Consider the following 24,063-nt stretch of genomic DNA (forward strand, 5'->3'; position numbering starts at 1 on the left):
CGAGTTCAAATAGACCGGTTGGTTCCTGATGGAAAGCTGCCTCTGGCATTGGCGACTTCTCACATAGACATTTGCGATAACAGATCGAATACCACGGAGACAGTCCTTACAAAGTCGTTGTGTATACTCACTTCAACTCCTGGGTTTCTTTTTTATTTTACTGTTTTTCTCTTCTTCATCTTTCTATAGCGTTCTGACGAGTTCCCTCGCTTCACCATGGGCAGCAAAGCATACTTCCTAGCCTCGCTCTCCGAGCAAATCAGAAGCCCAAACAACTGCTGGGCCAAGAAGCTTCCCGGTGTGCCCTACAACTATGGCTACCGACCGAGCCTGGCCGCGGGCGCATCCTTCATCGTGCTCTTTGCCTTCGCGCTCATATACCACCTTGCCCTCAGCATGAGGAAGAAGCGATGGGTGTCTGTCGCCCTGGCTTATGGAGCGTTTGGTGAGTGTCTCCTCCCCACTGCCACCAATCCCCAAGTGGATCAGATAGATGGACGAATAGAGTTATGGCAGGACAAAATTACTGACACTGCTTCTCCTTAGTTGAACTGATTGGCTGGGTTGGCCGCACCTGGGGCTCCCAATGCCCGTATAACCAGCACGCCTACCTGATGCAGGTCGTCACGCTGATCATCGGCCCTGTCTTCGTCACGGCGGCACTATACATTTTGCTGGGCCAGCTCATCCAGATCTTCGGCCCGGATTCCAGCATGTTGTCGTCCAGGATGTACACAATCATCTTCCTCACCTGCGACTGGGTCGCCCTTATCATTCAGGCCATAGGCGCCGCCATGGCCGCCAGCGCCCAACGGACCCGGAAGAACCCCACGCCCGGGACCAACACCATGATCGCCGGCATCGTCTTCCAGCTCGCGACCATGGCCGTGTTCGCCGGCCTCGCCGTCGACTTCCTGCGCCGCATCTCGAGATCGGCGTCCGCCGTCCGCAGCATCGGCGGCGTCGACGGCGGCCGCGTCCCCAAGCAATACTACTCCGTCCTGACGACCCTCTTCATCTCGCTCCTCTGCATCGTCGCCCGCAACCTGTTCCGCGTCGTCGAGCTGGCCGAGGGCTGGACGGGCCACCTCATGCTGCACGAGCGGTACCTTGTCGCGCTCGACGGGCTCCTCATGGTCCTCGCCGTCTGGGTCTTTATCGTCCTGGACCCGGCCCGTCTCGTGGCCGAGAACCGCGACCTGTTCCCGCGGCCGGCGGACGTCGAGCGGGTCATCCACAAGGGCAGCTTGGAGGTGGAGGAGGCGGAGCACGGCGGACGGGGGAGTTATGGGGCTAAGGAGTACAGTGCCTCGCGACAGGCGTACTGAATATGCGCGGGTGTGACGACGATCATGATTCAGCGGTTCAAGGAGGTCATCGATTTCGTACTGTTCTTTTTGCATTTGCCTGTTTAGTTCCATGAGACGGACTGAAGAGGGGCTGGGTTAGATTTTTGGTCCGGCGAAGCAGTCATCTTTGGATATACAATATCGAACGAGTTATTCGTCTACTGCTACAAATATGCAGCTCTTCTCTGATTACGTTTTAGACCAACAGCTGCCCTGTGGACACGCCAGCAGGATCCCTGTTAGAGTAGTCCCTAGTTATTAGTTCCAGAACCGCCGTTTGTAAAACGGGTAACACGCCTATCTAGGCTCTGGTCAAATGCCTGGCATAATCAGACAGAAGGAAGTTGCTCGTATTACGCAAAGGAGGCAATATGAAAAGAATCCCTCCAAATATCCACTCATTATTGTTTGTCCTATTGAATTTTAGGCTGGCCCGTAATTTCCTCTTGCTGGACGGCGGACATATATCTGCCACATAGCTCGCGTGATGGGATATCGTCCCAAATGTGCCATCCTCATGCGATATAGAGCTGCAAGTTTAAGCGGCATCCAGTCTCCCGAGACCAGTATAGCGATAAACACAAATCCCACACCAACCAACGGTGACCACTGGCCGACGTGCCAGACCGTTTCCGAGGGCGGGTAGACGGTTAGCGACCACTCCATGAAGACGGTCAGAACGACCATTAGGATGGGTGTGATGATGAGGGCGTAGACCTGTAGTACGGTCAGGGCGACTGATTTTATATCCGCCCGATGCGAGACGCTTTCTTCCCCCGAGGATGGTCGCAGGTTGTCCCAGAGCGATGCATATCCCGCGAACGGAGGGCTGTCCGCGGGCGGAAACCAGCCGGCCCACTGGCCTGTCACCAACACGAATCCTGTCAGTACGGTCAGGGGCAGGGCGCCCCAGGTAATGACGGTCATCAGCATGTAGACGGTATGTCCCGGTCCTCCTGCGATCTGGAGTCTGGTGAAAGGGATGATCTGGATATCGGATTGGTCCCGCATCATCTGCGAAGAAGCCAGGCACGGGTAAAAGCAGTTCTGGTCCATGGTTTGGTCACTGCGGTCGAAAATGGTCCATATCGTCTTGTTCCAATCCCGCCCCAGATCCGGCGACGGTACCCCCGACAACGGGAGCGCATCGTCGGCCCCCGGTGGGCAAAAGCGGGATTGCAAGAAGGGCCCGGTTTCCGATTCATTGACGCCGTAGAAGTTGACCATGCAAGCGACTATGCCCACGAACATCAACAGACCCCACAGGACGATGATCGATCTTGCCGGTGCCATTCTCCGGAACGACGCCGTTGAGACGGCAAAGATCAGGGACGAGAGGCAGCCGACCCCGACCACAGCGAAGATGGCGTCCACGTCTTGGTCCAGGACGCGACTGGCCACCAGGACGGGGGCGGTGGTGTCATTGACCGAGACGTAGCTGTCAGCCAGGGAAGGCGTGGAGGATGCGGATATGGTGGCGAGGAGGACGGCGTGGATGGCTGTCGCGCCCGCATAGCTGATGCAGTAGGCAGCCGCGCCAGCGGTGAGCTTGGGGTGGCGCTGGAGCAAGGCCACGAAAAAGATCAGGACGTAGTAGAGGAATCGGGGCGCTATGCCGTAGTTGCCGCTGATGGGATAGACACACTGGATGTCGGCGTGGACAGTGAAAGGAGTAAGCATGACTATTGTGTTTCAATATTCTCCCTTCCACTCGGTGATAGTGTGGTCGCTCTTTTGGAGGGTGGATCTAGCTTTCTTTTCGCTCGTGGCCGTGTCTTGATTTTCGGCAGCAACGCCTAAGAATCAACACCAGTACCACCACCGCGATGAACCCAGCAATGCTCCCAACGATGGCGCCGATCAGGGGTCCTGTTCCCAGGGCGCCCGAGGGCGCTGGGGATGTTGGAGCGTTTGGAATCCAAGCCGGGGGTGGTGCAGCCGTACTTACAGCTGGGCCAGCAGCTGCGTCAGTCGTATTGCTTGGTGCAGACAAAGACATAACGGAACTGTCAGGAAGTTCTAATGAGGAAAATTCATCCCCACAACAACCACAATTCGTGAGGGGCCAGGACGCTTTTATATATCGATAGAAGTAAAGACTGCGTGGTGGCTGGGTTTTCAGGGATGTCGAGTCAGCTGCAGTTGCACATTTATAAATATGCACGAAAGTGTATAAAATTACCCTGGCGCCACGCCGGCTAGATCAGCCTGCAGTGCTTTATTGTCTTGGCTTGTCGGTTCAGCTTCTCATCATGCCATAGAAAAGCCTTTCGGGGACAACCGTCACCGCCACGGGGCGTTTTCATGGCGTATTGGGGCGTTACATTACTTTTCAGCCGCAGCTGACATTCTAAGCACTGCTCCGAACCATAAGGAGCGACAACTCGAAGAAAATTCCTTGCATGTCGATCGCAAAGCTACCGGCCTCGCCTACTCAGGCCACGAATGGAGTGATCGTCGCAGCCGCGAACATCAACTTCGACTTCTGCCTTGTAAGGCACGAGGCGCCCAAGGAGTACCGCTCTCTCAGAGAGCTCCTGTCTAAGAAGAGAAAAGAGAATGCCGAATATAGGAAAAGCCACGTCACTGCCCGCCGCCTGGGATGTTCTCTTTGAGGGGGTTTGCCCCGACTGATATGGTCGCTCAAACGCATCAACTCCCCGAGTCTTCTATAACTGATGTTATAGGCCGCTTTTGTACCCCACGGCTGTCTGTCCCAGGAGACTGCTTTCCTTCCAGCGTGTATATTAGTCCTTCCAGCCCGCACACCACATCATTATAGATGGCGTTCTGCAACCCCGGCTCGGCAAGATTCTTGCCAAAGCCGAAGTCGCAGTCAAGGCACTGCTGGGTGATCTTATGGTATCGCTGCCCCAGCCGCGGTCGTCGCTCCAAAAGGTCAGCCACGCGCCGGATTTGTGCGATGTCGTCAAGCTGCTGCAAGGGGTCGCATTGATCAATCTGGAGCAAGGCCACGCCAAGGCTGTGCATTGTCAGGTTGCGAACGCCATGGGCACGCTGGGCCTCCTGCAGAAGTGGATCTTCCTCGTCGCCTACATCGGCTATGAGCGGCGTCGTGGTGCCGCTGTCGCTGCCGCAGCTCAGACCTGATGTGCAAAGTCCCCAAGGCTGCCGTCAGATCATCGGTGGGCTCGAAGTAAGAAATATCCTGCAACCGCCATAGGGGCTGGAGCCACGGGGTTGACTGGAATTGCAGGACGCCCTTAACTAGCTTTAAAGCAAGACGAATCTGATCGGGAACGGAGATTCTGCACTCGACCGGGTGGCGAAGGATGCTATCTAACGGCTTGGGCTCTTCTAAGTCTTTGCTGTTGAGGCAAGCGGCGTGGTCGCATGAGGTGCTGCAGACGGAGGTGATGTAGTGGCGGAGGTGATCAGATTTGTCAAGGTATCCGCCGTGGCTTTGAGCACATAGTTGGCGGCACTGACTGCACAAATCTCCTGTCAGGCAAAGATCTTTTATCACGGATGCACCGATATCTTTTGATGATTTCGTTGTAATGGTCCCAGTGGCTGTACTCGAGGAGGTGCAATCATCCGCAAACTTCACCCGTCTGGCTTTTCTTGGCCTCTCGTTGGTGGTTTCTCGCCCCGGAGGTGGTGCAACAGTCATTGGCACAGAAATATGTAACAAGTTGAGGCTCTGGGAATGAACCATCAAGTCCATCAGGCCGCTGGTGAATTGGTCAATCGTGAAACATAGACTGACAGCGAACGACTTGCCTTTGCACTTGATATCTCGATTGAGTTCGATATCGTACCACTATCCTCAAGCTTCCGTCTTGCCGGTTGTCGATCAAAAGAAGGACATCGTGCCCCATATGCTGTGATTGAGAACATGCCCAGGAGGCTCGCAGGGCTTCATAGAACGATTTGGAATGATGTGCGACCTGTTGATAAGACCGAGGCAATGGTTTTGATCCTTTGCTGAGCGACTTAGTCTCGTGCTGTTGGAATTTGAGAGCTGCCTCGCGGAGCCTCTTCATTTCTTGATTGGCCTCTTTGAAATTGTCTATGAAAGTTTCGTACTTCGACCTATTGATGACGATGTCGAGGGCTTCCCGTACCCGTGGAGCCTTCTTCTTTGGCTAATAAGCATGCATTAGAAAATGAATAATTGCCTTGGATGGCTGTCAGGTTCAGTGCTACTTCACCTCTGTCATCTCGGCTGTATTGGCGTTGAGAGATTCGGAGAGCGAGCGAACGAGTCCCTCAATGCCGTCCACCGTCTCTCTGAAGCGGTCCAACTTCCTTCCGAGGTAGGCCCTAATGCCGTTGTCCAGGTCCGGACTGTTCCATCCTGGGTCGTCGGTGTTCTCAATGAGGGCTTCAGCCTGCTTTGGGCCCAAAACCTCCTGGAGAAGAAGCTGTCACTCATCCAAGAATATATCGGTTTGGGCAGCGTATTGCTTTCGTAGCCGCCTCACCTCGCTATCGTGGTGACGCAATAATTTCAGCTTTTTGCGAACTGTGTTGATGCCCTTAATAGCCCCAAGGCACAGGGGTATGACAGCCAGAGCAAGTTCTGCCATGCTTCAATGGGACATATGATGGCAAGGCTATGGCGATATGGTAAAAGCTCTGCTGAGCGCGTGTATCTGTTGAAAAGGGAATATAAAATTAAGCAGGTATATTTTCGCCCAACATTCATCCTTCTTCAGGCTGCAGGTGGGCGGGGTAGAGTCGCAGCAATTTGGCAAAGTGGGATGCAGGAAGAATCATCAAACCAGCCATTGAGAGGCCTCGCAGATGCATGGCCCAGGGAAAACCCATTTTCCTTGACTTCGCCCCATCATCTCGATTCGACCTTGTACTTAGTGGTTCAACAATGTGCGGAAAGGGCTAACTAACTGGCCTCAAAGCAATCGCTATGGCAGATATCGGCTTGATCCTCGAATGGCAAAAAGTCGCTTGATCAGCTGATACCGTGGAAGCACGGCCATCGCTAGTTGCGAACTTCTACGAATCCTGCTCTTTATTCTACAGCGATCTCCTTGCGGCGCTTGCCCAAGCATCCTCAGTCGATTATTCGATCTTAGTGAGCTTGCAACGCAGCCAGAATTATCTTGTTCTTTGGGCCGATGGTTTCGATGCTGTAGAAGCCGCGCTGGACGCTTCGCTGTCAAATTCCAAGAGGATTCGAAACACAACGCTCCGCCTGCTTCTCGGCATTTCGAAGACTCTCATGAAAAGTGAGCGCACAGATCAGGGGGATTTTGAATCTGGAGACGTGCTAAATCGTATAGGGCTTTTTCTATACGTTACAGAAGATCAGCAATCACTATTAAATTCAAGAGCCACCGAGTTCGCTCACATAACAGCCCAACTCAAAGACCTGATACATCAAGACGATAGCATACGCCTTGAGAGCGAACTAGACAGCGATGCTTCCTCTGATGGTGGAGATAGCGACTTGGGCGAAATTGCAGCAGACCTAAGAACCGATACGCAATGCCTTCTTGACCTTGGATCAAGATTTCGAGAACCAGCAGTTGGCCCTGTTGCAAATGAATCAGCTGCCAAATTAGAGGACGGCATCTCTTGGAATCCGGAACAGAGCTTCATTGAAAGGATCCCTCAGCGTTACCCTCGATGTGAGGCCGCACTTGCCGAGCGCCTTGGAAAGGCAAGTTGGCTGCGCGTTCTCCATTGTCAGGAGTTGAAGACAGAGAACACTAAATTGCCGCAACAAAAGGCTGCTACGCATACCGATACCGCGGCCACTAAACCAGCTTCAACGACATTTCACGACTCGGGTCTAGGTAGCTCGGTCCCTTCGGGTCCTGACTACGCCGAGACAGTTGTTTCGTACGAAGGGGGCCAGGGAGGAACCATCCGCGTACCGCCGCTCCCGGAAGGGGCCAAGGATGGTATTCCCTTTGATTGTGTTGGGTGCGGAAGTATGGTGACCGCCAAAACTAAATCCAAATGGAAGTAAGTTTCACAAATATGCTCTTAGTACTTGACGTTACCAGCTAATGACGACTAAGAACCCACCTTTTTCGAGGTCTTCGGCCGTACCTGTGCCTCGAAAACACATGCACATATAACCAGACTTCATTTCTAACTCGATCACAGTGGGCGAATCACCTTTCATTGGAACATGAAGCAACAATCTATATAGGAGGCATAGATTGCTCTATTTGCATGGAGAAATTACCAGGGAGTCTGGCGCAAGTGACTACCCATCTGGCGAGGCATCTGGAAGAGATTGCCCTCACAGTTCTACCAACGAGTGTTGAATCCAAGGAAGTGACAGATGCGACACCTTCGTCTTCGTCGGCCGACAGTTCAGATTACAGACACCCAATAGAGCACGGAGCTGAGGAAGTGCTTGGTGTCAAAATGGAGACGCAGGTTGATCACCATGGGCAATGACACTTGCGCAGGCTCGCGACAAAGGTGATTATGAGATGGCCAAGATCTGTTTGCAGGTACTTAATGGTGAGAAACTACGCCAAGCCGCAGCCCGCGGTGACTCGGATGTTGCATGTTGAAGAGACTTGCAGTGACGCCGAAGCCTTGGTAGCGGCAGCACGTGGTGGACATAACTACGTCATGGAGCTGCTTTTATCCTTGGGTGGTGCAAACCCTGATCCAGCCCCTGTCAAACATCTCCCTACCGAATACAGCACGCCGATGCTCGCTAGCATTGGAGGGGAGAGTATAGAAGTTGTCCAGTGCCTACTAAGCCAGACCCTTTTTAACCCTACCCGTCGCTTCAAAGGAGAGACGTACTACGAGATCGCCAGGCGCCGCAAAGGACCCCTGTGGGAAGTGGAGGAGCGCATTCTCAAGGAAGCCTACGGTGATTATGTGAAGGCTCGTGATGTTTCGGTCCAGAACAAGGCCACTCTGCCCGAAGAAGGGCACATGCCGGATAAGGGGTGAAGGTACTCTCAATGGTCCTACAAAGATGACAGCCCCGTTCAGGAGGCGTGAGACGTCACCGTCTGGACCCTAGCGTGATGGCTCATGACAGACTCGAGGAGTTATGAAGAGGTTTATATATTGGCGGGTGCTATCATATGCCTGATGGGAAGGCAGTACTGTTATTACATACTTTTGCACAGCTGGCGTTCCATAGTGAGCTAGTAGCCTTGCGTAGTCGGTACTGAATTCATGATCCGAGCTGAATGTAAGTCATTTAGTGTTTGCGTACCGTTAGACGTAGGGCGAGAATAGTCCGCTTTGTTTCGGTTTCACCAACCACTCCGTGAAGCCCTTAGTAGAATCCATGCCTTGCAGCATAACCCAGGGTGCCGCCAGGATTAGATAAAGCTCAGACTACTTGAGGAGAAAGTCAAGTCGCCTAACTGGTATATGCGTGCAAGATTTGTACATGCGGCTCAAATCTCCCAGGGGCTATATTTGTCGTATAACAGATACTGTGGGTAGCCCGTCCATTTAAACCTCCTTGTCGTTTATGGCATGGTATTTCACAGCATAGAGTTCGAAAACCAAAACACCATGTATTGCGAAACTGGCACATGTTTCCCCTTTCCTTATTTGAGTAATATGACAGAACTCGCGCTGCTTGATTAGCTCTTGGCAAATGCTCAATATCTCAGGGCATGGAAGCTTGAGTGAGCGTTCAAAAAGCTTCCCTGGGTCGTTATGGACTTGTTCGAAACAAACCTTTCGTCCGGGTTCAGTATGTGGCACATGCCTGCCTTGATGGAGCTCGTGTGGGGGGCGAACGAAGGCGAGTGTGAGTATCCAAGACAGTAAACCTAATCGAGTTGCCGAGACCCTGGTTCCAGGTCCACTGGCAAACTACGAGTCATGCCATTTTCTATGAATCTAGAGTCACAATCTTTGTGGGTTTATTTATAGATCCCTAGACCCTGCTGTTGCTGATCGTAGTGTTGAGGTGCAGATAGTGGAGTGGCCGACTGGGGTTATAAGATTGCTAGCAATCTGCGGAATAGACCAGTCACAAATGTTTTGAGCCGTGATGTCGTCGGTAGTAGCAACTTGAGCTTTTCCTCGCTCTCCGTGAACAGTCATCTAGGCATTGGCATTGGCAGGCGGCGTTGGAGGTTCTTGTGGCAGGGGTAGGGTGAGACTAGGAGAAGCGCACCTTGCCAGCCTGCCATTTTCGTTGGCCACTCCATTTCGTCCCATGAGTGGCGCATACTTCTTCAACGGTTGCTGGGGAGTCCCCAGCCTTACTGGGCAGAGTCGTCCCGGGGATTCGGATGGCAAGGCAGTGAAACCACACACGTACTTGACCTAGTACTAATGGGATCCTTGGAAGGTAACCCGCCTATCCCGCACATGTTTACGGATTAGATGCGTTTACGGTGGACTGACTTCATGTTCTATTGCCCCGCCCACTTCGCCGTACGGGTCCATGGCATATGAGTTGTGCATTAGCACCTGGGAAGCAATGACTATAGCGGCCGCTTTGTAAGCTATATTGAGAACCATACGCCAAGACTAGTGCCCGTTCCGTTCCCTCGAGGTTGTGTTTCTCCACCAACTGATTGCGAGTGCGAGCGGCCCACCTTGGCCAGACCCCTGGACCATGTTGGGAGCGTTCAGCGGCCCCCAACAACAGTCGCAGCGCCCTTTCGTTTTCCAACGTCAATCACTTTTGAGCGCCAAGGAACCCATGTACAGCGTTTAAGCTTCTTTTAAGCAGCCATTTGAGCCGCAACGAAGGCTTACAGTGGGAGGGCACGCAAGATAGTGGTAGTTCAGTAGACTGGCGCATGCAAATACGGAGCAGGACTGATTTATGGGCCCATGGAGTTCCCATGTATAGATACTGTCGCTATTCTTAGTCGTCTTGCCGTGGTGATATGGATACCACGTGTGTGACATTTAAGTGATGACATATGTAGGTGTGTGTCATCAGCAAACCCCTGACTGGATTTCGGGGCCGAGATCGTGGTTGAGTAGCTGCACGGCCCGCTCGGAACCTGCAGAGCCCGTCGTTGCTAAGCCGCTTTAACCCATCTCGCCATAACGCGTGTTGATGCTTCCTGTGGACGAGGGTGTCGGACTCCCATCCGACTTCCGTAATGAGTAGAATGATGAATAGACAGTACGGAGCGGACCTTTGATCCGGACGACGAGTCACCAACCCTATCGGGAGCAACTGTGCCACCGAACGACCGGGATAGTGATCCTGTCTACCGGGCTTTGCAAGGGCTGTAGGGCAGACAGGGCCCGTTCGGCGACCTGCATGGGTGGTGTTCGGCGATCTCAGAGTGGAGGAGGCCCTTGCTTGGCACTTACAACTGGGTTCCCATTCTTAAGACTTGCATGGGTGCGCATAGAGCCAAGCTTTATAGCCGCTTTCCGTCAGTGCCTTTCTGACACATGCTGCGCTAGTCGCACGGGGCTCGTGCTCGGGGATAGGGCTTCATTGACCCGATTCTCGGGACCGAGGTTTTGGTTCTTCGCAGAAAGGCTTTCGAGGTCCAGGATTGGACGTACGATCCCTTTGCTCACTATGTAACCTGATAGGAAGGACCCAGGTGTTGCCCAGTCGCTTGTTATACATCAGATTTCACTTGCACACGCATCTCCACTGCTACAGTCGATATACACAAGGAATCGCTAATTGCCAGTCTCTTCCTGCTGGCTACTTAGTGAGTAAATATGCTAATTATGTCATCCCGGCCCGTCATCATAGCTCGCTGAGCCGCCGTGTATCCTTCCACATCGACCGCATGGGCAAGCTCCGGCCAATGACCGAGAATGAGCTGCACCGTCTCCCCCGTAGCCGCCCGCAACCGCAATGTGCAGTAGTGATAAGACGGCACAATCGTTCATGCCTGGCCAGGCGGGCTGTTGCGAGCCTGATGTTCCTCTTGGTGACGACGATGCGCTGTATAACGCAGGGTTTATGTTGACAACATCATCTGTTGGGCACATGGTGTGATTCCGGGGTCGTTCGCTCGCGTGGATATGGGTATGGGTTCCAGGGGCGGCGGCGGGAAAGTCCGTGATTGAAGGTGGTATCGATGCCAGGGGTACCCCAGGCTCAGCAGTACTAGTAGTATTGTACCCGAAGCAGAAAGAGTTCTCTCCCTCGTCACTGTCCAGTGTGACCGGACGGCTAAACTCGATAGGGGAAGCATATCGGGGTGATGGTTTTCGTGGGAGCGGCGCCAGGTGGTGTTGATTCGCCGAACTGGACTCATAATCGATCCCGTGGCGGAATAAATCTGCAGGCAAATATGGGTCCTCTCCTGATCTTCCACCGCCCCTTTCATAGGCATACATGGCGTTGAAGGCAGGTGGAAGCGGAGAGGGCTTGGCGTGGTCGTCATACATAATCTGGACACCATGATCTGTCGCTGCAGATTGGATGGAGTGGTGGTCGCCAGGGGGAGATCCAGAAGCAAACGAGATCGAGTCATCCGAGTCCAGGTCGGGATACGTGTCGAAGAACTGAGGGTCGCCGCTGCTGCTGTTTTCCCCTAGAGTAGGCGTGGACCTGCCCATCTCGTAGCTGCTAGCCATCCACTCGTTGGAAACTGCTGCCTGCAACTTGTTGGATGCGCTTCCCGGCCCGGAGAAGCATGCCTCGGGACTGCTTCTACTGCTGCCTCTGCTGTTTCCCTTGTCACTGCTGCTGCTGCTGCTGCTGCTGGATCTTGTCCTGCTGCTTTGCGAGATGCTTTTACTTTGGCCGTCCCCCTCTTGGAATCTCATGAGTTGTTCTCTGAGCGTCTCGATTTCCTTGTTCCGATTTCGTAAGTTACGTCCTTTTTCTCAAGTTAGCTACTATGAGAAGATGGGCGTGTAGTGCAATATTGCCACATACTATAAGCTCTTTGTGCCAGGCGATTCTGGATCTTCCTTCTCTCAGCAGCATTTTCCAGCTGCCTCCAGTCCTCGTCCTCCTTCATGAGTTCGAGGTATGCTGAGTTGGGCGGGCGACCACATTTGGCCACGCCGGCAGGTCTCAGATCGGCCTTTGGCATATTGGTGGTTCCGGGCTGGTATGCTGGCGTAGCAAGCTGGGAGATAAGTTCAGATATAGTAAGATACGGTGAGGGTTGATGGAGATTTGTGAAACGCTAAAGTCGTAGTAGGTGCAGTAGCCTAATCTGTAACGAAAACCCTCAAGCTGCCAAAAGCAACTGATATATATCTTAGATCGGTATGTGATAGAAAAAAAAGTAAGAGATGACTGTAAATTGGCTGGGTCTCTGGAGGTCCAGTGTCTTGTCTGCCAGGCTAGGGTTACCCCTGCACCGGGGTGGCTGTCCGGCTGTCTAGGCAGCCTGGTGAACGTTGGACCCCTTGCTAGTGCGAATCTGGGGAGTTGCCCTGGCCAAGTTATACATAGCCATCACTGAGTACGCATTTGCCGTCGCCCAGTTGAACCAATGAGGCAAGGTAAGGTAAACGCCGTTCATTTCACGGCGGTCCCTCCCCTGTTATCACTTACAGTAGCTGCCTCTCGGCCGTTACCCTATGGAGTACCGTTGGGGGCCAGGATGGGCGGACGGGACGTTCTAATTATAGAGCCAGGTGCAGATTGATACCACTAGGGGTCAAATTATAGTAGCACAGCTGTGCTGTTAGCACACGCCATAACGGTAATGCACTCTGGGACTGGAGTGACCCCCCTGGCAAGCCTGGTCCCATCGCACTGGCAATGACATTGCTTCCACAATCAAGACCACCCCCCCCCGCGCTCCTACAGCGGAATGATCCATCAGCATCCTGTTTAAGGTGATGTGCCAATCTAACCCTGTAGGGTGGTGACGCCTATGGCGTATTCACGATGCAATTACAGGGGTAGCTACTTCTGACATGTCGGTTGACGACCTCCTACGGGTACCGTCGTCTATCATCAAGAACCATCCCAAATAAAATTCTAGTTGGTAAGCACGAAGTGAACTTTCTGTTATGTTACAGCACAGACTAAACCAATAAATTCTTACCCTCCCGTTATTATGTATCCAACGGTCGCAATGGCTGTGGCAGGTAGGACTTGGTCTTTTGGGGTTGTGAAGCACAGCCTCCAAGTGCTTGGGGGTCGAATCCTTCACGTGCTACCTGACAACACCGGTCGTCTTGCCGTCTTTTCCTGTATTGCTATCTTCTTGTCCCATTGCACTGCTGCCTGGGCTGGCACCTGATCCCCGATCCATGTTCTCGAACTGCACAAGAAGCATGATTTTGGCCAAACCTAGGTTTATATGTTTACTCTCGTGCTGGACCTTTTTTTATCAATGTAAATTCCCGTTTTTGTCTTTTTAACAGCGATGATTGTCTCTCTTGTTGTCAACAAAGATGGCTGATGGTACTTTTCTGATGCCAAGAAATCAACCCCTGAAACTGCCGATAGAGTTCCGTCATCCTCAAGGGAGTTTGGCCCGACCCTGCACGTCTTGCTTGATTTGTGTTTGGCGAGTCGGGTCAGCTCACTTCCAGACGTATGCGGATGATGTGTTGATAGGTTGCCTATCCTCCATGTTTCAGTTACAGTAGCGGCGCGCAAGAATACCAAAACCAGACAGAATTCACTATGGCAGGTACGCCGAGCCACTGGGCTGATGCACTTGTATTTAGAGAGTCAAGTAAGCGTCATACGGCAATGCCAATGCATGCTCGACATCCACGCCTGCAGTATTATCTCCCTCCCAGTCAAACCTCGCCTTATACGTTGGGCGGCCAGTTCATGAAGTATCGATGTGACCGGATTCGAAGCTGCCAGAGAGAATGTCTTGTTCTGTCTATAGCCCACGCCTGTTTTCTCAACAGCATGAGAGGCCTCAATGTGTCACCTGCACAGGCAACCATCGTTGCTGAGGAAGCCCCCTTTTCGGCCTCCGCCTGCCACCAGTTGGACTTTGCCGCGGCTGAGTAAATGATCATAAGGATCCACGTAGGACTCGTCTACTTCATCTATAGCTTCTTCGGGTAGTACTTGGGTTACCGCAAGGCTGGCAGGACTTTCAAAGGGTGGTGTTTTCCTATTGAGCATAACCTTGGAGTCAAGAGGCTTCTGCCAACAACGGCCCGCCGCTCTACTGGGTTTCGTGAATGTTGGAACGTTTTTGAGAGTTTCGAGGGTATTGGGTATGATATCTTCTTTTTGCGTCTATGAATTTGATGGTTATTTGCTTCTGCTGGCCTGCTGGGATGAAAAAAGCCACCATACTCAACGCAAAGCCCTGTTTCCGAATATCTTCATGTCCAGCCTCTCTGGCGCTGAACCAGATGCCTGCTGTTGTAGACGGACTGCATCGCGTAGACTCGAAAACAATGTGCTCATCCGCCGAGGCTCTCCTGTGCTATCACACGTCCACGCACTTGAGTTAGCTGGACTGCTGGGCAGACTTGTGAGCGTGTTACCAAAACCTGCAATGTTGCCCAACCTCTCCATGGCTGTGCCTTACACATGAGCCTCACACAGCGCGACTTACGGGGCGTTCAAACAACACCTCGTCTGGTTCTCAAGGCGCATTTGGCACGCCGCGAAGTCCTACGGCGTGGGACTGCGAGGGTTGGGCTGCGTTGCAAGGCGCCCCTTCCCTCCGTGGGAGGCTGAACATCGGGCATTACCCCCTATTTGTCACCGCATCATTTCGAGAATAGACAGTTTTACACCGAAATTCCCACACCGAACATGCGCCAGTGGACGAGAACCATAGGCCCCCCCATTGCCACGTAATGTGTTCCAATGTTGTTAGTGTCACGAATAATAGTGGCCATCCGTGCTGATCATAAAATTTTTGCTGAGAAGTGGCCCGATGTTGGAGTAAGGAGTAGCGTGGGCCTGGATGGAAAAAGGATCGAACCACCTCAGCAGTCAGAAACGGGAGGAAGACGATGGCTGAAAAAGGGAAACACAATCCGCATGTCAGCACACATCGAAAAGTTAGGTACATGTAAGAAGTAGGTAGGTAACGTTGGTTTTTGACGGGCGGTTTAGCAGGCCAGGCTAACCCAGGACGGGCCTGGCCTAGGCCGCTATCTTTCTTTATCCCCCCGCACAATCAGCGCGCCTGGCACCTGGAGTTGGATGGCAATCTGGCTTATCGCCCCCAAGCACAGACCCTCTGCCCTCTGCCCACCGCCCAGGGTCCAGGGATTTGAATGGCCAAAAAACAAGCCCATAGCCACAGTTTTTCTTCGCTCTTGGAAATCCGCGCCGTGGAGGGAAAAAGTTCCATCCCTCGCATCCTCCTTTCAAGTAGTCTTGCCTGTCTGTCCAACCCCAGCCCCCGAGTCTTTCTCCCCAAATAAAAAAAAAAATGTCAGACCCCGCGGGAAACTGGAGAGACGCCTCCAGCTGGCGGTCGCCGTCGGCCAGCGGCAACCCACCTTCGTCCACATGGCGTCAGCGTGAGCGCAACAACCCCAGTAATCCTACGCAGGGTGGTTCGCGCAACAACGGCAGCCGCCCCAACGACCGCCCGGCCCGTGGCGGACAGGACGACTCGGCCACCGCCCAGGCCATCGCCGAGGGTCGCCGTATCTATCTCGGCAACCTCGTGTACTCGGCCAAGCCCGAGGACGTCGAGGCCATGCTGGAGGAGCACGGCTGCAAGGGTCCCGATTACAAGAACACCCACATCTCGGTCGACCCCTTCAGTGGCCGCAACCCCGGCTACTGCTTCGTCGAGTTCGCCACCAAAGAGGCCGCCGACGCCGCCATGACCGGTCTCGAGGGCATGCCCCTGTTCGACCGCCCTGTCAAGTGCCGTCCGTGCCTGCCTAAGGGCGCGCCGCGTCGCACAGACAGCGACGGCAACTCGCCCGCTGCGGATGGCGAGCGCTATGAGCGCAGGAGTGACCGGCCCAGAGAGGGCGGTGCCAACCCCAGTCGCTGGGGCAACTGGGGCGATTCAGGAGACCGAGAGGGTGGTCGCTCGTCTATGCCGACGAAGACCTACTACGAGCGCTCCAAGGCTCAGGAGGAGGGCCGACAGGTGTACGTTGGCGGACTTCCGCGTATGTTAGATCAGGCCGAGAATGACGTCGAGATGCGGGAACTTTTCAACGGCTTTGAAGTGTAAGTTTGATATCCATGCTTTACCATATCCCCTTGGCGCGTAGTGCGCGTGGTGCAAGGCGCCATATTGGTCGTGTCTGACTCTTGTGTTTTAGTGAGCTGGTCAGCAAGCGAATCAGCCCCAAGACGCCATCGGCACCCGGCACCGATGAGCGACGCAACTTCTGCTTCCTGGACTTTGCTAGTGCCGACCAGGCCCAGGCTGCTGTCAACGCTCTCAACGGATCGGAGCACCGAGGTGCCAGCATCAAGGTCTCGATCGCCGTCCCAAGAACTGAGCGTGCGCCCACCCAGTCTTACCAGTCATAGGGCATTGCACCGGGTACAGGATGTTGTGTGCATCAGTTGCCAGTGTAGAACCGCATTTCCATATTCTAAAAGGAGCCTTCTACTATGAGTAGAAGGACGAATTCTGAGGACAGTCGCTACGTCGAGTTGATGTGATCGACTGTTGAGTACCGGAGAGCCACCAGTTGGCTTCTTGATGCTACCGATTTGGGGTATGCCTATCCGACTTTATGCATGTTATTTTGATTTGCTGTGCATGTTTGCGCAAACCGCGACCAGTCAGTCGCCTGCATGCCTTTTCCGAAGGAATTTTCTCTGGTAGGTTGTCTGACCTGTCAGTATCCCAGCACGATCGTCGTTCGAGCAGCAAGGTAAGCAGTAGCCCCCCAGTCGCATCTGAGTTTTGCCCCAGAAACCGCTGTTACACCACACCACACCACACCCATTCTCTTGACTGCATACGGTAGTGCTGTACAGTGCTTTGGAAGATATGCTGTTAAGGTAGGTTAGGTAGGTAGGTAGCTAGTGATTTCTGAATATGCGGATTCGCGTTGCTCAAGTCATTGAATAGGTAGATCTTGCTCCCCCAGTAATATTTCACTGCAGCCCACAGCAGCCATGGGAGAAGGGCGGGCGCAATGGGAAAGCCCACCCGGCATAACGGTGGAATTACTTCTGGTAGATGAATAATAGCACTCACTCCCGTGCCCCAGCCACCGGGACCGGACAGTCCCCAAAATTAAGTATTCATGCGAACGGCCAACTATTGAACGTCGAGGCTGGTGGTCTTCCGCGTTCCTCGCGTATTTGTCACGAACTACGACGTACCGAATGGCGCGCTTCGGGATTTGAACTTCGGGTTGTGCGGGTTGTCTCCCACCGACCGACCTTGATCAACCCCGTTTACTAACTGAACGCAAACGGATGTGCCAGTGGAGACGGGCTCCTTAGGCTCCCTAAAGGCTAGGGTCCCTAGGGTCCCTCTGCGCTACGACTAGCACTCGCTCCCCCTAGTCTATGGGACGATAGATCGTGGTGAATGAGTCGTGCACACTAAGGAAATTCCGGTTTATTGGCTTATTGCGAGCTTTTAGTGATTATCGTGTTCGATTCCACAGGAACCACAGCGGTCAGAGAGGATCCCTAGAGGAGTCAGGTTGGGTGGTCGTCTTTCGACACCGGCTTCACGGCATCTCTTGAAACTTTAACCCCCAGGCCTAAGACACCCCGAAATGGAGGGATGGCCCAGAAGGGCGTCGCAAGTGCGTTTGTCCGTCCCAAGGCAACGTTTCGTTTGATTGGCAGGGCGTTTCCATTGGACAGTGGCCGGCGAGAGGAGGAGTCCAAAGGAAAAGAAGAACGAGGCAAAAAAAGGAAGAAAAAAAGGAGAGACGAACCTTGCGGCGTCTGTCTGTCACACAAACATTGCAGAGTTTGCGCTTCTTTGGGGTGTGTGGACTGGAAGAAGCCGAACGTTACAAGCAGAGGCTGCAGAGCAGAGCGTGAGGATGGGGAGCGCAATCTTAGCAGGGAGAAAGATATCGATGCATTCTTATTTTTTGCTGCAAACCCCGGTGGTGCAATGACGTCGTTGGGCGTGACCAAGCCGGTTGACTCAGGGGTCTAGAACGTGCTTGGACAGGGGGGTCAGGCAAGCCCACTTTCCGCTTTCGGGCGCCATCTTCCCTGCAAGTCGCCTGTACAACTAAAGTCCGACCACTGGACAGCAGCAGACAGTGACGTCTCGCCCCGCCGCCTGGAATTGGGGGCGCCTCTTGGCCCTCTTCCCACTCATGCAAAAGCCGAGATTGCCGTCGACCCTTATTATTTGTGCTGTGCTGGTTGCATTGGGATGACACGCGGGAATAGCAGGAGATAAAAGAGACTTCAAGGGAGAAGGCATCGCAAAACCCAACCTTGCTGCAAGCTGTAGCCAAACGTCTGGTCCATCTCACCATTGCAGGCTACTGCAAGTTCTGTTCCTCAAATCGTAGATCAACTCTGTGCTTTGAGTCTTGCCAGAGTTTAATCGCCGCTGCTCAAACGAAGGAAGAATGCGCAGCTGATGTTGGCGCTGTGGTGGAAGCGATCCGAAGGACCAAAACACGCCCTGATTGGCCAGCATGGCGGCACCTCCGTTTGTCAGCTGTGTCACCGAACGGGAACCCTGGCTGGGAGGATAGTGACGATCGGCGGCCCTGGCTACCCTTCTAGATCTCCGTCCCTTCGTATGGGATGGAGGGGGGGGGGCCTTTTCTTTGTAATAAGAACAAGTGAGTTTTCGCGCGGCATGTGCCCAAAAGGCTGGCGGCAGGAGGGAGACAGGAGGCAAGTGAAATAGGCAGGATCCTTCCTGTCCTAATACGCTGGCATGATTTTTTCTGATTAGGCCCAGCCGCTAGAGCAGTGCGAGCGAGTCGCGCAATATCGACCGCCTTACCCATTGGGATTTCTATTACCTACCAGCAAGCGCAAACAAAAATAGCATGCAAAAAAAGAGTCCCAAAGTTCCCAACCCCGTCCGCTCCACTGCGGGTTGTTGACGTCTGAGATAACTGTAACTTTTCGTCCTGCCTACCGAGGCGACGGAATTGAAAAAAGCGCGCGCTGGCGGACAACCAGAGAGCGGGCGAAGCCACCATTTGAAGCAATTTTCAAGCTGCCAAGCAAGCATTGGCAATCGTCTATTCGCCTTCTTGGGTACAGCCTCTTCTTGTCCCTCTTCTTCTTGCTCTTTTTTGGCTTCCTTCGCTTCTTCTTCCCAAGCAACAAGCCCCGGTCCGCGTCCGTCGATCATAGGCATCGTCTAACATTTTTCGACCAAACACAAGACGATTATCAGGGACTCTTCCCTCAGACGGTACCCACATCCCCTGTCAACGCCGATCCTCTCCTGATTATTGCCCTTTCTAAGTCCCCCCCTGCTCGTGTTGAGTCGACTGTTTGGGTCCTGCTCAGCTTTGGGTCGAGAAAAACAATACAGCTCAAACTCAGCACTTGACAGCTTGCACAACCGCAGCCCGAGCACTGGATTCCCCGGCGACAGCGCACATATTTGAGGAGATACTCCTGTCGGCGATTCTAGCATATCATCAAACTCACTTATTTAGTTTGCATTTCAAGGCGGGAGCTGGTCCGCTAAGAACCCCCCACTTCTTTTTTATTTTGGGTAGGGCCGGCAGGCATCAGCTTCAGCGGAGACCGCCCACGTTGTCGAAGTCGACAAGTAGGACACTTTTCTGTCTGCTACGGCTGCTACTGCTCCCTCTCCTCTCCCAGCAGTGGATGTGGATGTCAGACTTCGGGTGAGAGGACACACAGACACGCACACAGACACAAAAGGTGCAGCCGGTCTTGTCGTGCTTCGGTCGGTAACACCTCCCACGACATCATCCTGTGGCGCGCGACAAAAACACACACTGTCGTTCCCGCAGCGCATACATTCAACCACCACCAAAACCAAAACCATTCTACCCACGCACGCGAGCGCATCCTCCATTCCGAACCTTTTTCTTCGTCGCGCAAACCCCGCCTCCGAACAAAACAGACGCAACTGCGAAAGCGCGCCAACCACATGAAGGCTGCCAGAGAGACTTGGTTTGTTGCTGGCTGTGTTAAGAAAAATATGCACCATGGCGAACCCCGTCGGTGAAGATAGTTGGTTGGCATATGTTGAGGAGGAGCGCCGTCATGTCAATGACCTCGAGGGGCGTGTTAGGATAGTTGAGCTCTTCAAGAGCGCTACTCTGGCCGAGCCAGGCAGCATGCGGATATGGCTGGCGTACTGCGAATATTTTTGGTCGCTCTTCATCAATTGCCAGAGCGGCGCGGCCGGATGGCCTAGCGACGAGCAGCAGCTCGGGCGGCAAATTTTCTCGTTCGACTCGGCCTTGAGCTTATGGAGCGACGGCTACAAATTGATCAGTCACCGAGTCAACGACAGCCACGAGTTCTGGAACCGGTGGATCTCCATCGAACAGGAGCAGCTTGCCCGCACGCGTACTCAAGCCGGTGTTCAGCGCATAACACATCTCTTCCGCGACCGCCTCCAAGTCCCTCACGCCACTTGGGACGAGACGTCGCAAATGTTCTCGGGCTTCCTCAGCGAATATAACAATGCCGCGTACGAGTCCGAGTTCAAGGAGGTCATACCGTTGGCTCAAGGCGCCAAGGCAGCCTACAGCGAGCGCGAGACCCGCGAACTGAAGCTTCGGAAAGCTGAAAGAGCCGGTGACATCGAGGAGCAAAAGGCCGTAATGCGAGAGTACTTGGATTGGGAAGCAGCGCAGACCGAGGAAAGCCAAAAGAATCCCACTATGCCTGTTGCACTTGGCCTTGCCCTCTATTCGAGAGCCCTTGCTGGCATCTTTACTGCTGACGACGAGATCTGGGCCAACTATACCGTCTACATATCAAGTCTCCAGACCATATCGAGAACATCAACCCTGCAATATAACATTCCGGATCTGCTAGGCGTTCACCAACGCGCTGTGTCACACTGCCCTTGGTCGGGAATGCTCTGGGCCCGCTACATTTTGGGGGCCGAGGAGGCGGGCTTGACTTTTCAAGATGTCGAACATATCAAGCACGCCGCAACCAACACCAAGGCCCTTGACAAGAACGGGATGACGGGGGTGATTGATATGTATGCCGCATGGTGCGGCTATCTCAAGCGTACAGCAATGAACCCTAGTGCACATGAAGATGCCGTGGACATAGCAGACGTCGGACTGTCCGTTGCACTTGAGGATGTTCAGCTCTGGGGCGAGCGCTTGTACAAGAAAGAGTACCAAGGCGACCCGAACTATCGCATTGAAAGGATCCTCGTCCAGTATCTGACTGAAAAGAAAGGCGAAGTCGATAATGCTCGCAAGGTCTGGAATCGCGCGGCCGGGAAATCATTACTCGCCAACAGCTACGACTTCTGGCTCAACTACTACCTGTGGGAGATGATGGTTTTCTCATCGCAACCAAGACCTAGAAGTCCAACCCCAGCCAACGGGGAGAGGCCTCTTCGTGTCCCCACCCTCGCCACCGAAGTCCTCTCGCGAGCCCTGCAGCAAGACTCCCTGGACTGGCCCGAGCGCATCATGGAAGTCTACTCACAACATCTGAACGACTACGAGCACGCCGTGACCTTGCGCAGAGGACTCGATGCCATACATAAGGCCCGAAAGGCCGTGTCTGAACGCAGGCAGCACGAGCAAGCCAAGGCCGCCGCTGCCTACGCCGCCCAGATGGAGGCGCAACAGCAGCAAGCTCGCTCTATCACCGAAGAGACCGCAGCACTGCAATTGCAGGGCTCTCCTTCAAGTTCTAAGAGGAAACGAGATGAAGATTCAGATGAGCTCGAGAGCCAAGCCAGCAAGCGGCCCAAAAACACCGATCCTCAACTTTCGCAATCAGCAAATTCTGACGAGAATTTGAAGCGTGATAGAGAGAACACATCTGTTCTTGTTACAAACCTTCCCGCGGACGTCACATTGACAGCCATTCGCAAGTACTTCAAGGACTACGGCCATATTGTCAATGTAATCGTGGAGAGGGAGAAGGACGGGGAGTCTTCACTGGCTTTGATCGAGTTCGAATCGCCCGAGGAGATGCAGTCAGCCCTCCTTCGGGACAACAAGTATTTCGGCTCATCCCAGATTAGTGTCAAACCAGGGACGGGTCTTACACTTTTTGTCTCGAACTATCCACCGACTGCCGATGAGGATTATGTCCGAAATCTTTTCAAGCACTGCGGCGACATTATCAACATCAGGTTTCCCTCGCTCAAGTTCGACACCCGCCGTCGCTTCTGCTACCTGTCGTTCCGAGACGCAGAGGCTGCTGAAAAGGCCACTCGGATGGATGGAAAGCTTTTGGAGGGCAAGTATACGCTACAGTCGAAGTACTCGAATCCGTCGTCCAAGAAAAAGCGGGACGGCGCTATTGCCGAAGGGCGCGAGCTGCATCTCAAAAATGTCGATTTCAAGATGACCGAAAACGACCTGCGCAAAGTGTTGGAAAAATACGGCGATGTGCAGACCATCCGCATCATGAAGAACCTTTCTGGCCACAGCAAGGGTACGGCATTTGCTACATTCGCCACCAAAGAAGAAGCCGAGAAAGCTGTCGAGCTTAACAAGACGAAGCTCGGGCACAAGGTTCTGGACGTCGAACTCAGCAGAGAGACCAAGTTCAAGCCCGTGGCGCGAAGCACTCGCGAAGCCAGTACCGATGGGGACGTTGCGATGGAGGGAACAGATTCACATCAGTCTGGACCTTCGAGCAGCGAGATTCACGATCGGACGGTGGCACTGTTGAACGTGCCCGACACGGTCAACGACGCTCGACTGCGAGCACTCGCAGAGAAACATGGAAACATTGTCAAGCTAGTGCTACAGCCGAATCACCAAGGAGCCATCATCGAATATGCTGATGCCAACACTGTGGGACGAGCCATGTTACAGCTGGATGGATATGAAATCGCACCTGGGCGAAAACTGCGCACAGGCACGGTGGAGGAGTTGAAACGCCAGAAGGGCGAACACCGCGTGACGGACAAGCTGATGGCGCCGCCGCAGAGCATCCGGCGACCCGGGCCAGCCCTAGCAGGCGGCCGGGGACCCAAAAGGCGTTGGGATTCGTCAAGAACACGAAGACGACGGAGTCTGCATCTACCGGCGCAGGAGCCGCTACAAACGGAACAGGCCCTGCCAAACCAAAGAGCAATGCAGACTTCAAGGCTATGTTTTTGGGAGGGAAAGAGTAGTTTTCGTAGTGGTTGATACCCCAGCATTTTTTGTGATGGCTAAAGGAAATGGAAACCGGCGTTAATAACTGCATGACAACTACTACTACTACTACGACGCCAAGCGGAGGAATCTTGGCGGAAAGAGGAGAAGAAGAAGAAGAAAAAGAAGCCAAATCAGCTATCTATACTTCCTGAAATAAAATTCATGTTGTTGATACTCGAAACTGAACTGACTAGCGAGAGCGATGTCGCTAGACAAGATGGGCGGACAATGTTATGCATGCAGGTGTAGTCGGCAACGGGCTTGGGGTTCGTGGGGGAACAAGGTAGGTGCCGCTGAGACTTGCTCTGACGGTCAAGAGGATCCCGAATGAGACACGCCCAGAACTAACACTGGACAAAACAATACTTTCTCGCAGATATATGTACGCTGCTAAAACTACATACTCCTCCGGGCAGATAAGCGTATTACGAAGCGACGGTTTGTCATAAGGTACGTACCTAAAGGAGAGCTCTGGCATTGGGCAAAGAAGCAGGTCGGATCAATTTCTCCGGCGGGGCCCCCTAGAAGGGCTGACGTCGGACGTGAAATTCCTCGATCTGCTGTACCCCTTCCAGCCTGCACTTTTCCGATCTTACATCCCGATGACTGGCCACAACTCTAGATCTGGCAT

At 53.5% G+C, this 24,063-nt stretch overlaps 8 protein-coding genes across 8 annotated transcripts; 5 read left to right on the forward strand and 3 right to left on the reverse strand.

Annotated features, from left to right (window-relative positions):
* Positions 1 to 216: 216 nt before the first annotated feature.
* PG986_014821 (uncharacterized protein) lies at positions 217 to 1,328 on the forward strand (the record flags this gene model as incomplete). Its single annotated transcript, XM_066851043.1, has 2 exons — positions 217 to 445; positions 547 to 1,328. The coding sequence occupies 2 exons, from the start codon at positions 217 to 219 to the stop codon at positions 1,326 to 1,328; spliced, it is 1,011 nt and encodes a 336-aa protein (XP_066693281.1).
* A 444-nt stretch (positions 1,329 to 1,772) lies between these two features.
* PG986_014822 (uncharacterized protein) lies at positions 1,773 to 3,029 on the reverse strand (the record flags this gene model as incomplete). The annotated part of the gene is made up of 1 exon (XM_066851044.1): positions 1,773 to 3,029. One exon carries the CDS (start codon positions 3,027 to 3,029, stop codon positions 1,773 to 1,775), a length of 1,257 nt encoding a protein of 418 aa, XP_066693282.1.
* A 737-nt stretch (positions 3,030 to 3,766) lies between these two features.
* Positions 3,767 to 5,902, reverse strand: PG986_014823 (uncharacterized protein; the record flags this gene model as incomplete). Its single annotated transcript, XM_066851045.1, has 5 exons — positions 3,767 to 4,018; positions 4,119 to 4,478; positions 5,132 to 5,458; positions 5,525 to 5,737; positions 5,798 to 5,902. The coding sequence occupies 5 exons, from the start codon at positions 5,900 to 5,902 to the stop codon at positions 3,767 to 3,769; spliced, it is 1,257 nt and encodes a 418-aa protein (XP_066693283.1).
* A 221-nt stretch (positions 5,903 to 6,123) lies between these two features.
* Positions 6,124 to 7,748, forward strand: PG986_014824 (uncharacterized protein; the record flags this gene model as incomplete). The annotated part of the gene is made up of 3 exons (XM_066851046.1): positions 6,124 to 6,187; positions 6,290 to 7,304; positions 7,361 to 7,748. The coding sequence occupies 3 exons, from the start codon at positions 6,124 to 6,126 to the stop codon at positions 7,746 to 7,748; spliced, it is 1,467 nt and encodes a 488-aa protein (XP_066693284.1).
* A 63-nt stretch (positions 7,749 to 7,811) lies between these two features.
* PG986_014825 (histone deacetylase complex subunit (Hos4)) lies at positions 7,812 to 8,261 on the forward strand (the record flags this gene model as incomplete). Its single annotated transcript, XM_066851047.1, has 1 exon — positions 7,812 to 8,261. One exon carries the CDS (start codon positions 7,812 to 7,814, stop codon positions 8,259 to 8,261), a length of 450 nt encoding a protein of 149 aa, XP_066693285.1.
* Positions 8,262 to 10,994: 2,733 nt separating this feature from the next.
* PG986_014826 (uncharacterized protein) lies at positions 10,995 to 12,313 on the reverse strand (the record flags this gene model as incomplete). Its single annotated transcript, XM_066851048.1, has 2 exons — positions 10,995 to 12,094; positions 12,154 to 12,313. The coding sequence occupies 2 exons, from the start codon at positions 12,311 to 12,313 to the stop codon at positions 10,995 to 10,997; spliced, it is 1,260 nt and encodes a 419-aa protein (XP_066693286.1).
* A 3,288-nt stretch (positions 12,314 to 15,601) lies between these two features.
* Positions 15,602 to 16,671, forward strand: PG986_014827 (nucleic acid-binding protein; the record flags this gene model as incomplete). Its single annotated transcript, XM_066851049.1, has 2 exons — positions 15,602 to 16,362; positions 16,458 to 16,671. The coding sequence occupies 2 exons, from the start codon at positions 15,602 to 15,604 to the stop codon at positions 16,669 to 16,671; spliced, it is 975 nt and encodes a 324-aa protein (XP_066693287.1).
* A 3,611-nt stretch (positions 16,672 to 20,282) lies between these two features.
* PG986_014828 (pre-mRNA splicing factor (Prp24)) lies at positions 20,283 to 23,407 on the forward strand (the record flags this gene model as incomplete). The annotated part of the gene is made up of 2 exons (XM_066851050.1): positions 20,283 to 23,098; positions 23,149 to 23,407. 2 exons carry the CDS (start codon positions 20,283 to 20,285, stop codon positions 23,405 to 23,407), a joined length of 3,075 nt encoding a protein of 1,024 aa, XP_066693288.1.
* Between the last annotated feature and the right edge of the window lie 656 nt (positions 23,408 to 24,063).

The sequence above is a fragment of the Apiospora aurea genome (assembly GCF_038362705.1).
Source record: "Apiospora aurea strain CBS 24483 chromosome Unknown utg000010l_segment0_segment0, whole genome shotgun sequence".
Classification (NCBI taxonomy): Eukaryota; Fungi; Ascomycota; class Sordariomycetes; order Amphisphaeriales; family Apiosporaceae; genus Apiospora; species Apiospora aurea.